The following is a 12,350-nucleotide window of genomic DNA, read 5'->3' on the forward strand; positions in this document are numbered from 1 at the left end:
AGATCCCTGGTTAGTAGAAACTCCAGTGGGATTTCCCATCATTCTTAGGCCTCGGACATGGTCAGCGCAGCTGAGGCGCGCTTACGCTCGGCACTTAGCCCCTGCAGCCGCAATGAGAGCGGACCAGCTCCGTGACGTCACTGGCCCGCCCCCGACATGCCCCCCGGACGGCGTGCGGTCTAAGGCCAGGGAAAGCACCCGCTTTCCCTCAGCCTCCGCGCGCCTCAGCACGCAATCAGTAACCATGGACGCAGCCTTAAGGAGAGAACAAAAGCATGCATTATAGACAAATCCCCAGTAGAATTAGATTTTGGTAGGGGCACAAAAGACCCTTCCCTTTGTATTCCCCACTGCATTTCAGGCTACCTGGACAGAACCTCAAATTTAAGACATGACATTACCCCGTTGCTAATAACTTCAAGGAAACCCTTTAGACCAGCTAACATTCACACCATTCAGGGCTGGAAGCTCTCGGGTATGACCCAATCTGGCATAGATATCTCACAATTTAAAGGGTGTTCTATTAGAGGGCCTGAGGCAGGAGCACTAGGAGTTTAATTACCAATTATCATGCGTGCGACTCGCTGAGCCTCCACTCGTACATACGAGAAACATTACTGGAGACTTTCTGAATCAGTAATGTTTCAGTTTGCCAAGTAAGGCCACGTCCATAGAGGGGGATGCCCCGCTGAGCCGTGCGGACGCTCCGCGCCGAGCCCCGTCATCCTCAACGAGGATGTCTTTAGAGGGGGCTCCCGCGAGCGTCCGCAGGCGTGCTGAGGAGCTGGGATTTTCAGCCGACAGCCGAAACTGTTTCTCAGCGCGCTGTCGGCTGAAAACACCCAATCAGCGCGAAGCAGCGCCATGACGTCGACGCCGTGACGTTGGCGCTTCGCGGGTTATTGTCCCAGCGACGTCACAGCCCCGCCTCCCGATCGCGCACGCCGACTCGCTTGCCAGTCCATGGAATCGCTCCTGACCGAGCCTCAGCGTCGGTGCGGAGGAGCGCGGCTTCCCCCTCCATGGACTCAGCCTAAGGCATCCACCAGGTGAGGAATATTCTCCCACACGCTGGTGCTAGGGGGCAGGCTCCCAATAAACACAACCCAGTGTGCAGGAACCTGAGATCTGCACACATCCTTTGTTCTAGGGAGAGGGATTCCCAGCTAGCAACAGCGGCCACCCCACCCTCCCACTGCTGCTAGCCTGTAGGGTGCAATGTTTTCTTAAAGTAACCAGGCAATTGGTGTCTTTATTCTAGGCTCGAACCGGGGGCCAACACAGGAAGTCTGGTGGCTCCTAGGGAACATCCCAAATAAGTGTTCATACAGTTATAGGACATCCTGGAGTTCACCCGAGACACACATAGGAACCTAGCGATTCATGAAAGCCTCAGAACAAGATAGGACGTGTCTAATTGTAGGTTAAGTAGATAATAAGATCGGTGTTTTACTTTAGCATTAGTAGGGTAACACGAAGGATTGTCATCAGTCAATCAAGTTTCCGGAAAAATCTGCCGCCGGGGGCAGGTAGCCGCGACTAGCGCCGCTTTTTGCCGGCAGCGGCTTTGTTCGGGAGGCTCGTATCTCACCAGCTGCTGCTAGGAGGGAATCCTTTCCCCTACAACAAAGGCAGTGTGCAGATCATGGACTCCTGCACACTGGGATTAGAGGGAGACAGGGGGGGACATATACAGGGAGCGGGGGCACGTGTATACAGGGAGAGATGGGGGGGACATATACAGGGAGAGGGGGCACATATACAGAGAGAGGGGGCACATATACAGAGAGAGGGGGCACATATACAGGGAGAGGGGACACATATACAGGGAGAGGGGACACATATACAGGGAGAGGGGACACATATACAGGGAGAGGGGACACATATACAGACACAGGGAGAGGGGACACATACAGACACAGGGAGAGGGGGCACATATACATGGAGAGGGGACACATATATAGTGGGAGGGAGCACATGTATATAGGGGGAGGGGACACATATACAGACACAGGGAGAGAGGGGACACATACAGACACAGGGAGAGAGGGGACACATATACAGACACAAGGAGGGAGGGGACACATATACAGACACAGGGAGGGAGGGGACACATACAGACACAGGGAGGGAGGGGACACATACAGACACAGGGAGGGAGGGGACACATATACAGACACAGGGAGGGAGGGGACACATATACAGTCACACGGAGGGAGGGGACACATATACAGACACAGGGAGGGAGGGGACACATATAAAGACACAGGGAGGGAGGGGACACATATACAGACACAAGGAGGGAGGGGACACATACTGTATACAGACACAGGGAGGGAGGGGCCATATACAGACACAGGGAGGGAGGGGACACATATACAGACACAGGGAGGGAGGGGACACATATACAGACACAGGGAGGGAGGGGACACATATACAGACACAGGGAGGGAGGGGACACATATACAGAGAGAGAGGGGACACATACAGTATACAGACACAGGGAGGGGACACATATACAGACACAGGTAGGGAGGGGACACATATAAAGACACAGGGAGAGAGGGGACACATATACAGACACAGGGAGGGGACACATATACAGACACAGGTAGGGAGGGGACACATATAAAGACACAGGGAGAGAGGGAGGGGACACATGTACAGACACAGGGGACACAGATACAGACACAGGGAGAGGGGACGCATACAAATACAGGGAGAGAGGGGACACAGATACAGACACAGGGAGAGAGAGGGGACACATATACAGACACAGAAAGGATTATCAGACCGTTTCTAAAGCTGTAGCATGGATAACTCCTCATACATACAATACCATCATATAATAAATGCAATCTTCTATGTAACTATATCCACACACAATCCCGGTCTTACAGCACACACCACGTGGATTAGTTATACATACACAACCATGGGGGTAATCTACTAAAGTCTCCCAGCTTTAAAACCGGGGCAAAACCAAACGGACAGCGCCAAGTGTACTAAAGGAAAAACTCAAATTGCTTTCATTATGATTCCAGTGCTAAATCTGGTGCTGATTCTTGCACTGGTTTTGCCCACGTTTTGCAGGCGTGAGACTTCAGTAAACAGACCCCCTTGTGTGCTGCACATGCACAAATTACACATTACACAGACACATGTATACACAAATTACCCATAGGGGTTACACATAGTTCTTGTGCTGCAAACACACTCATTATACGTGTGTTGCACGCACACACACGCACAAACGCACACACACGCACACACAAAGGTTACATCTGTTTTTAACATAAATGACCCTTATCCTGCAAACATATACACAGGGAACTTACGGGATGACGAACTCCTGGATATTGCTGACAATCTGTTTTCCCACCATGATAATGAAGAGCTGCTGGGCGAGTTCTATGAGGCACCCACCGGGCCCACACTGGCAGTGAGAGAGGGGAACGGTCACACAACAACTCACCTCACACTATATATCTATATATATAAAAGTGCAACGCTCCACAGCGCATAAAGGTGTGGTGATTTAATATACAAGTAGGAGTGCTAAAATCCACTCACAAACATCACAGGGTTAAAAGCATTGGGGTGTGATATAATCACCAGGTGGCATCAGCCGGACATCAGGGGACTGCTCCACAGGACAAACAGGTAAGCGTCCAGGTATGTAAATGATCAGAGACCGGCATCCAAAGGCAGCAAATCGCAGAGACAGTCCTGACAGGGGCAGTGAGAAGCCCCTATCTCCACTGCGCAAACCTGCAGCGGGGTCCAGAGGTAGCGAATCACCAAGATAGTCTTATCAGGGGCAGTGAATAGCTCTCCTCTCCACTGTACAACCGGCAGCGGGTCTACCTCTCTCGCGATCAGACGTGATGACGTCAGTGTCTCTTGAAAGCCCTACGCGTTTCGTCACTACCATGTGACTTCATCAGGGGTCATCCCGGTTGTACAGTGGAGAGGAGAGCTATTCACTGCCCCTGATAAGACTATCTTGGTGATTCGCTACCTCTGGACCCCGGTGCAGGTTTGCGCAGTGGAGATAGGGGCTTCTCACTGCCCCTGTCAGGACTGTCTCTGCGATTTGCTGCCTTTGGATGCCGGTCTCTGATCATTTACATACCTGGACGCTTACCTGTTTGTCATGTGGAGCAGTCCCCTGATCTTATTGTTCACTTGGTGTTTTGCATTTAATTTATCACTGTACACCTGATCAATATATATATATATATATATATATATATATATATATATATATATATATTATATATATATATATATATATAAACCATAATACTGAGTTAAGTTATGGTGAGTAAAAAAAGTGACAAAAACCCTCCACAGGAAAGCAAATATGCAAATATAACTGTATGCTCATCTGCATGTCTTAGGCAGGTCTGCAACCCCGCCTTTCCCCATTATCACCCAGCATACAGCACTTCCACTGCAGCAAGGGATTCTGGGAAATGACATGCAAATGAGCACACAGTGTCACTTTTTGCCTCAATAACCATTTTTAACATGGTTCCCTATAGGCTTAAGCTTGCTGCATGGTCACAGCTTTGAGCACAGCCAGGGTTAAGGTGCATACCCAGAAAACCTATAGGGAACCATGTTAAAAATGGTTATTGAGGCAAAAAGTGACACTGTGTGCTCATTTGCATGTCATTTCCCAGAATCCCTTGCTGCAGTGGAAGTGCTGTATGCTGGGTGATAATGGGGAAAGGCGGGGTTGCAGACCTGCCTAAGACATGCAGATGAGCATACAGTTATATTTGCATATATATATATATATATATATATAAAAATTACACAATCATCTTATATCGGGGTATATATATATACAGTTGTGTGAAAAAGAAAGTACACCCTCTTTGAATATTTGGTTTTACATATCAGAACATAATAACAATCATCTGTTCCTTAAACAACAACACGTGACATATTACACCGTGTCATGATTTATTTAACACAAATAAAGCCAAAATGGAGAAGCCATGTGTGAAAAACTAAGTATACCTTATGATTCAATAGCTTTCAGCCACCTTTAGCAGCAATAACTTGAAGTAATCGTTTCCTGTATGACTTTATCAGTCCCTCACATCGTTGTGGAGGAATTTTGGCCCACTCTTCTTTACAACGTTGCTTCAGTTCATTGAGGTTTGTGGGCATTTGTTTATGCACAGCTCTCTTAAGGTCCAGCCACAGCATTTCAATCAGGTTGAGATCTGGAGTTTGACTGGGCCATTGCAACACCTCGATTCTTTTCTTTTTCAGCCATTCTGTTGTAGATTTGCTGGTGTGCTTGGGATCATTATCCTGTTGCATGACCCAATTTCGGCCAAGCTTTAGCTGTCAGACAGATGGCCTCACATTTGACTCTAGAATACTTTGGTATATAGAGGAGTTCATGGTTGACTCAATGACTACAAGGTTCCCAGGTCCTGTGGCTACAAAACAAGCCCAAATCATCACCTCTCCACCACCGTGCTTGACAGTTGGTATGAGGTGTTTGTGCTGATATGCTGTGTTTGGTTTTCGCAAAACGTGGCGCTTTGCATTATGGCCAAACATCTCCACTTTGGTCTCGTCTGTCCAAAGGACATTGTTCCAGAAGTCTTGTGGTTTTTTTCAGATGCAACTTTGCAAACCTAAGCCGTACTGCCATGTTCTTTTTAGAGAGAAGAGGCTTTCTCCTGGCAACCCATCCAAACAAACCATACTTGTTCAGTCTTTTTCTAATTGTACTGTCATGAACTTTAACATTTAACATGCTAACTGAGGCCTGTAGAGTCTGAGATGTAACTCTTGGGTTTTTTGCAATTTCTCTGAGCATTGCACGGTCTGACCTTGGGGTGAATTTGCTGGGATGTCCACTCCTGGGAAGATTGGCAACTGTCTTGAATATTTTCCACTTTTGAATAATCTTTCTCACTGTAGAATGATGGACTTTAAATTGTTTGGAAATGGCCTTATAATCCTTCCCAGATTGATGGGCAGCAACAATTGCTTCTCTAAGATTATTGCTGATGTCTTTCCTCCTTGGCATTGTGTTAACACACACCTGAATGTTCCAGACCAGCAAATTGCTAAAACTTCGGCTTTTATAGAGGTGGTCACACTTGCTGATGATCAATTAATCAAGGGCATTTGATTAGCAGCACCTGTCTGCTACTTAGCATCTTAATTCCTATGGAAGCAGTAAGGGTGTTCTTAGTTTTTCACACATAACTTCTCCATTTTGGCTTTATTTTTGTTAAATAAATCATGACACGGTGTAATATGTCATGTGTTGTTGTTCATCTGAGGTTGTATTTACCTAATTTTAAGACCTGCTAAGGAACAGATGATTGTTATTATGTCCTGATATATATATATTTATATATATATGTGTGTAATCGCCGGAAGAAGAGATCAGTGTATCCCCCCCGTCTACGAAGATATGCAAGACTCAAACCATGTGGGGTAAAGTCTTCTGGCTGCAAATCTGGGGCAAAAGCCGTGCGAAAAGTAGCACCATATTTATCAAAGACAAGGGATCCCATTGAAATCAATGGGAACTTGCATATGGCGTCTTCATATCCTGATGCAACAGAAACTCCTCGCACCACAACCGTGTGATACATAACCTCACCGTCCCTGCATCCTGCTGACTGCAATATGCTGCTACTTACATGGAACAAGTCACCCCATTGCTTCTATACATAATAATACTCACATCCTCATTCCTCATACCCAACAGCTTTCCATACTGCCCGGGATAGCCAACAAACCTGCAGGGGATGGGGAGAGAGAGAGGCTGAGCATACGCCCTCTGCAGGTTACACTGCTAACTTTCTAGTCTTATACTATGTTATCTCTCCCTACGGGTACCCACTGTACCAGGGGTATGGCCACTCCAGTCAAGGGCCACCAACGGGTCAGGTTTTAAGGATATCCCTGCTTCAGCACAGGTGGCTCAATTAGTGTGCTGAAGCAGGGATATCCCGAAAACCTGACCTGTTGTGGCCTGGAGTGGCCCACCCCTGGTTTAGCAGGTACTTTAACATTTGCTGAAATTAGGCACAGACCCACTGTTATTTTAAGCCACTGTTTATCCCTTTTACATCTTGAGAACAGACTTCATTCTCCAGCAGGGAAATACTGCCACATTAGTGCGCCTGGTAGGTATAAGTCTGCAGCCAGCATTTAAACCCAAGCAGTAAATGTGTTATTTGTTGTTGTGCTGTTCACAGTAAGGGCTTACCCCGCCAAAGCTGTTAAACACATCAGAAAAGATTAAACATCCCTTAAGAATGCAAGAGCAAGTGTTACATGGATGAGTTCTTTCCCTTTGTGTTGCCAACTGGGATAGCACTTATCAGCTAAAAGCCCTGAGCCCTGGGGCCACGCTCTCTCTCTCTCTCTCCTCTGTGGACAGTTCGAAACACCCCCATCTCACCTGCCTTTGAAGAAGGCCACGTAGAAGGGTGAGGAATAGAAGTTCACAAACTGGAAGATGAAGACTTTGAAGGTGAAGGCGTCTTCGTGCAAGGACTGCGTGCGGTGCATCTCTGCGGGGACACAAGGACAAGGCATGGCCTCAGGGCAGTGACTTCCAGGCCTCTCCTCATGACCACACCAGGTTTCAGAGACAACCCTCTAACATTCTATTAGGTTGCAACAAAGAAAAGTGCATTCACCTGGATACAATTGCATTGGTTATTCCCAAAACCTAGTGTGGTCGGGGGTCACAAGGAGAGGTTTGGCAAACACTGACTTAGGGACTTCTAAAATCTACAGGTGAGCTTTACATTGACCAGCATCACCGAGAATATACATGCTACATGTATCACTGACATACATGTTAATATTGTATTTTTTATATAATGCTGCCTTTATATCCAGTTTACGGCATAGGATTCCAGCACCCTATACAAATTAAACAGCACGGTACAAATGCTTGGAGTTTTATATACTAAACACCTCCATTTATATATATTTTTTTTTACAGTGGGACAGTGCTCGCTGGTAAGATCACCTTTTTTTTAAAGGAAAGGGGATTTACGTTAGAAAGCCTTTCTCCAGCACATGGTGAATGTGTCCCTTGTAAAATGTACACAGGGCTCTACATAGAAGCTGGCAGACACAATGTTTCCTTCGCCCGAAGAGCTTAGAATCTGCCGTTGGTGCCTGAGGCAAAGGGAGATAAAGTGACTTACCCAAGATCACAAGGAGAGCTAACAATGGGGTTGGAACCTGGGTACTCCCACTTAATGATGGCACCCACTGTCATCATTACCACTGAGCTACTCACTCAGTTTATTGCTTGTATCTTAAACTTTAAACAGCTTTGCCCTACTTTTGAATAAATACACATCATTTTTTTTAAACCAGGCACAGTACAACTACTTTTTTTTTAAGTCACTTGAACTATTGACTAACCTCTATGGCCAGACATTACAAGATAAATATATATAAATCACTGCGCTTCTCTGTGTAAGGTCCAAAAGTCTCCTTTGTCTTACAGACTTAGGCCGTGCCTATAGTGCCGTCGATGGTGACGGCGACACGACGTGTGACGTCACCCATCGCCGTCACCACCGGCGAAAGTTATATTTTGCCGGGCGTCGTCGGCGCGTAATTCCAGCAATTTGATTGGTTCAAGGGCTGTCACATGATGCGATAGCCCTTGAAAAATCAAATCTGGCTACCAGTTTTCGCTCCGTCGCTTTGTCTATAGCGGCGGCAATGCTTTTATTTTCGGTGATGTCGCATCGCCGGCACTATAAGCGCGGCCTTAGGTTGCACTATGTATATTTATTTCCCCATTTATTGCTAGCCCAATGGGAGAAGCGCAGAAAAAGCGCTGTTTTCTTAGACATTATAAGATACTCTCACTGACTCAGGAAAGCGCCTAACCTAACTCTGAGATTTATTTCAATATTCTGGACAAGAGCCTCTTCCCATTGCTTGGCAAGGTTTCTGCTCCATCCCAGCACGGGGAAGATTGCTTCACAGCATATGGAATGGTAGCTTTGGATTGGATTCTTGTAAGGAAGGTATTAATTTCTGCTAATCTGGCCTATTATTTTTGTTACACTGTCAGAGCTCTGCACACACTATACAGTACAGTAATAATTCATAATCATATTGTGTCTTGCATTTCCAAACTGCTTGACAATTCGACTTCAGAAGCTTTGAGTTGCATAGCTTGCTGCACTTTTCTGGCACTCAGTTCTGCATGGCAGGAACAGAAACAGTGTCACATTGTTACCTAATTACAGTAAGGTAAACTGAGACAACTGGAGGTAATATGACATACAATCAATGTAATGTTGCAAAGTCTGTGCAGGGGTAGGAATGGCAGTCACACACAAGTAAACAGTGACCAGGGCAGTGTTTTCCCACTAGGAACGCTTGGGTTCCCCAGGCATCCTTAAAGGGTTCCCTGTAATTTACAGGTCATTTGAAAATCGTACAAAATGCAGAATCTACAATGTATCTGATCTCAGATGCTCTATGAGAGAGGGTTGGGGTTCCTTACAATGCATCTCAGACGCGCTATTACAGAGGGTTGGGGTTCCTTACAATGTATCTCATCTCAGACACGCTATTAGAGAGGGTTGGGGTTCCTTACAATGCATCTTGTCTCAGACGAGCTATTAGAGAGGGTTGGGGTTCTGCAGAATTTCACAATATAATTATAGGGTTCCTTGACCAAAAAAGGTTGAAAACCACTGGATATCATTTACTTGAGGAGTATGCAACTCAAGAGGTTCAGTGTGTGAAATAGACAGCATGAGTATATGATATACTAGTGTTTTTCACACTATGTTCAATGGAGTCCTACTAAATCTTTATTATAGAAAAAGGATTTAAGAAAATGATTTAGAAAAGGTATACATGTGTGATACAGCAATGCTACATGCACTTATCATGAATGGCACAGGATGGTGTATTTTTATACAAATACAATGCACCTTAATACAGTAACGGTAAAAAGTGCATCGCACAGTGAGGCAGTGGCTCAATGGAATCAGAAAATAATGTTATGGTAGTGGTTCTTCACCCCTTGCAGTGCAGGAATTAAAAGGTTAAACACTACTGTCCTACAGGAGTATAAGTCCAGATTAGTTTAGATGCTACTGAATTCGTTTCTGGAGGTGGAATACTGGTAACAGCATGTACCTGCACTATACAAATGCTGGCACAATGGTGTAGACCAGGGGTAGCCAACAGGTCAAGGTTTTAAGGATATCCCTGCTTCAGCACTGGTGGCTCAAGTAGTCATTGGTTCAATCAGTGGCTTAGTCTTTGACAGAGCCACTAATTCAGCCATCTGTGCTGAAGCAGGGATATCCTTAAAAGTTGTACTGTTGGTGGGCTTTGAGGACTGAAGTTGGCCTCTACTGCTGTAGAGTTTACCTTCTTCAGAAAAACATAAGGACTTTAAATCTATATCCGAGACACAGAGAGGAATGACGGAAGGTACACTGGAGTTAGACTTGCTAATATTCCCTGGGGAGAAACAGGTTACAAGCAGGAAGCTTGTCTCCCAATAGATCCAACACAAGATCAAAGGTTGGTGTTTTGAAGTGAGGGGGAGTTGAGTGGAAGTACTTCTTCACAACAGAGAGTAATAATACCTGCCACACGGAGCAGCCTCCCAGCTAACCCGCCGAGGATAAAACCAGTACTTAAACACGTGTGACAGTAACAACGGAACAAGTGGTTCTCAAAGTTTTACTAAATTAGGGTTTTAGTAATAAAATATCGTGACGTTTCTCTTTGTCAGATTTCAGCACGGGAATGTCATGGAGACGGCAACTTTTGGGCCATTTTTAAGCCAGAGACGCTGGGCGGGTTATTTTTCTGAGTTTCCTAATATTAGTTGAATTAGTTTAGTAAAATGTTGCAGTTTTTTAACCAGTTTTGTGCCAAGGGGCTTTTTTTTTGGTCAACGGTGCCTTTATTATGGCTTTTTACCCCACCAGACATGCTCAAGTTCCTGCGAATGTGTGAGAGTGTTGTGCGGCCTCACCCCAGCGGGTCAGCTTCTCGGCCAGCGAGGTATAGACTTGGCTCATCAGCAGAATAAGCACCAGATTCACCATCGTGCTGCTGATGTTCGCAATATTCCCCGCCTGCAAACAAAAAACACAAGTGAAAATAGCCACCCCGGACATCTGGGAAACGTGTGCGATATTCAGATGGGCCCGAGCCACTCACACTTCTCCTGGAGATAAGAAACATTTGGAGGAAATATAAAAGAGGGCTATGTATCAAGCTATTCATGTGGACATTTTGAACACACAATGTGTGGCTTGTGGTTGCTAGAGCGACTTGCGCATCGTGTTGTGGAGCAGCTGTAGGATGAGCTAGGGGGGAGTCATTGATGCCAATATTATTTACGGATGCATCAAATGATGTGGCTGGGGCCGCCATTTTGTTTACTCCCATTTGCTTGAAAAATTCCACCATAGCTGACCTGCAATAATCTCCTCCAACAAATGATCTGTTTGTAAATGTATGTATATATATATATATATATATATATATATATATATATACACACATACACAAAAACACACAAGCAGAAGACAGTAGGCACTCCAATAGAGCACGTATGGGCAAGTGCACACTTTATAGGAAGAATATATAACAGCACATTGCGGGGAATAAATACAAAAAAGTCTAAATCTAAGGGTGTCCTGCAGGTCTATAGGTTGCAAACACATAAGCAGTATAAGCAGAATAGAAGAAGCTCACAGGGAAATGGATATACAGATAACTGAATGTAACACCCCATGATGGAGAATAAAGGTCCCGCTTGCAGGACCGAAACGTCGGTGATTGTGCCAGTTTTTTACAACATATCTCTTTGGATTGATACAGAGTGTGCGGTCTCTTCCTTGCTACGTGGTCCTAGGATTCTTGGTCTGCCTGGTAAGGAGCCTCTATTTATACTCTATCTATGGCACAAGCACCTGTCTTCTAGCCTTATATGAGTGCCATCTGCCTAATATACTGCATATATATATATGCACAATAACGCTAATAAGAATGATCATTATACTGGCAGCCTGAAGCCGCTGCGACCTGTCACACAGTCAATCAGTATGCGGAGAGAAGCTGTATTATTGGTCAAATGGTAATTACCTGAGCCTCCCTCCTCTATTCTGCTTCCCCTGTGAGACACTTTATTCACAAGCCTCTTACACCTGGTGCAGATCAAAGCAAAGACAAACTGGTTCTGTTAGGTGCATCTGCACACTCAAAAAGGCATAGCGCTAGTAATCCAGATGCAGTAAAACCCGGAGGACAAAAGGAAAACTTGGGGGGGGACAAAAGGCTCC

The 12,350-nt window shown here is 45.5% G+C and overlaps 1 protein-coding gene across 3 annotated transcripts in view; it reads right to left on the reverse strand.

Annotated features, from left to right (window-relative positions):
* The window catches only part of LOC142497726 (anoctamin-7-like), a 48,043-nt gene that overhangs the window by 13,206 nt on the left and 22,487 nt on the right, over positions 1 to 12,350 (reverse strand). For all 3 annotated transcript variants that reach the window (XM_075605949.1, XM_075605950.1, XM_075605953.1), the window contains exons 14-17: positions 11,036 to 11,138; positions 7,454 to 7,565; positions 6,731 to 6,785; positions 3,339 to 3,436 (exon numbers count right to left, since the gene is read on the reverse strand). In XM_075605949.1, coding sequence (XP_075462064.1) covers positions 3,339 to 3,436; positions 6,731 to 6,785; positions 7,454 to 7,565; positions 11,036 to 11,138 — 368 coding nt within the window. The remainder of the gene's footprint in view (positions 1 to 3,338; positions 3,437 to 6,730; positions 6,786 to 7,453; positions 7,566 to 11,035; positions 11,139 to 12,350) is intronic.

The sequence above is a fragment of the Ascaphus truei genome, chromosome 6, assembly GCF_040206685.1.
Source record: "Ascaphus truei isolate aAscTru1 chromosome 6, aAscTru1.hap1, whole genome shotgun sequence".
In the NCBI taxonomy this organism is placed as follows: Eukaryota; Metazoa; Chordata; class Amphibia; order Anura; family Ascaphidae; genus Ascaphus; species Ascaphus truei.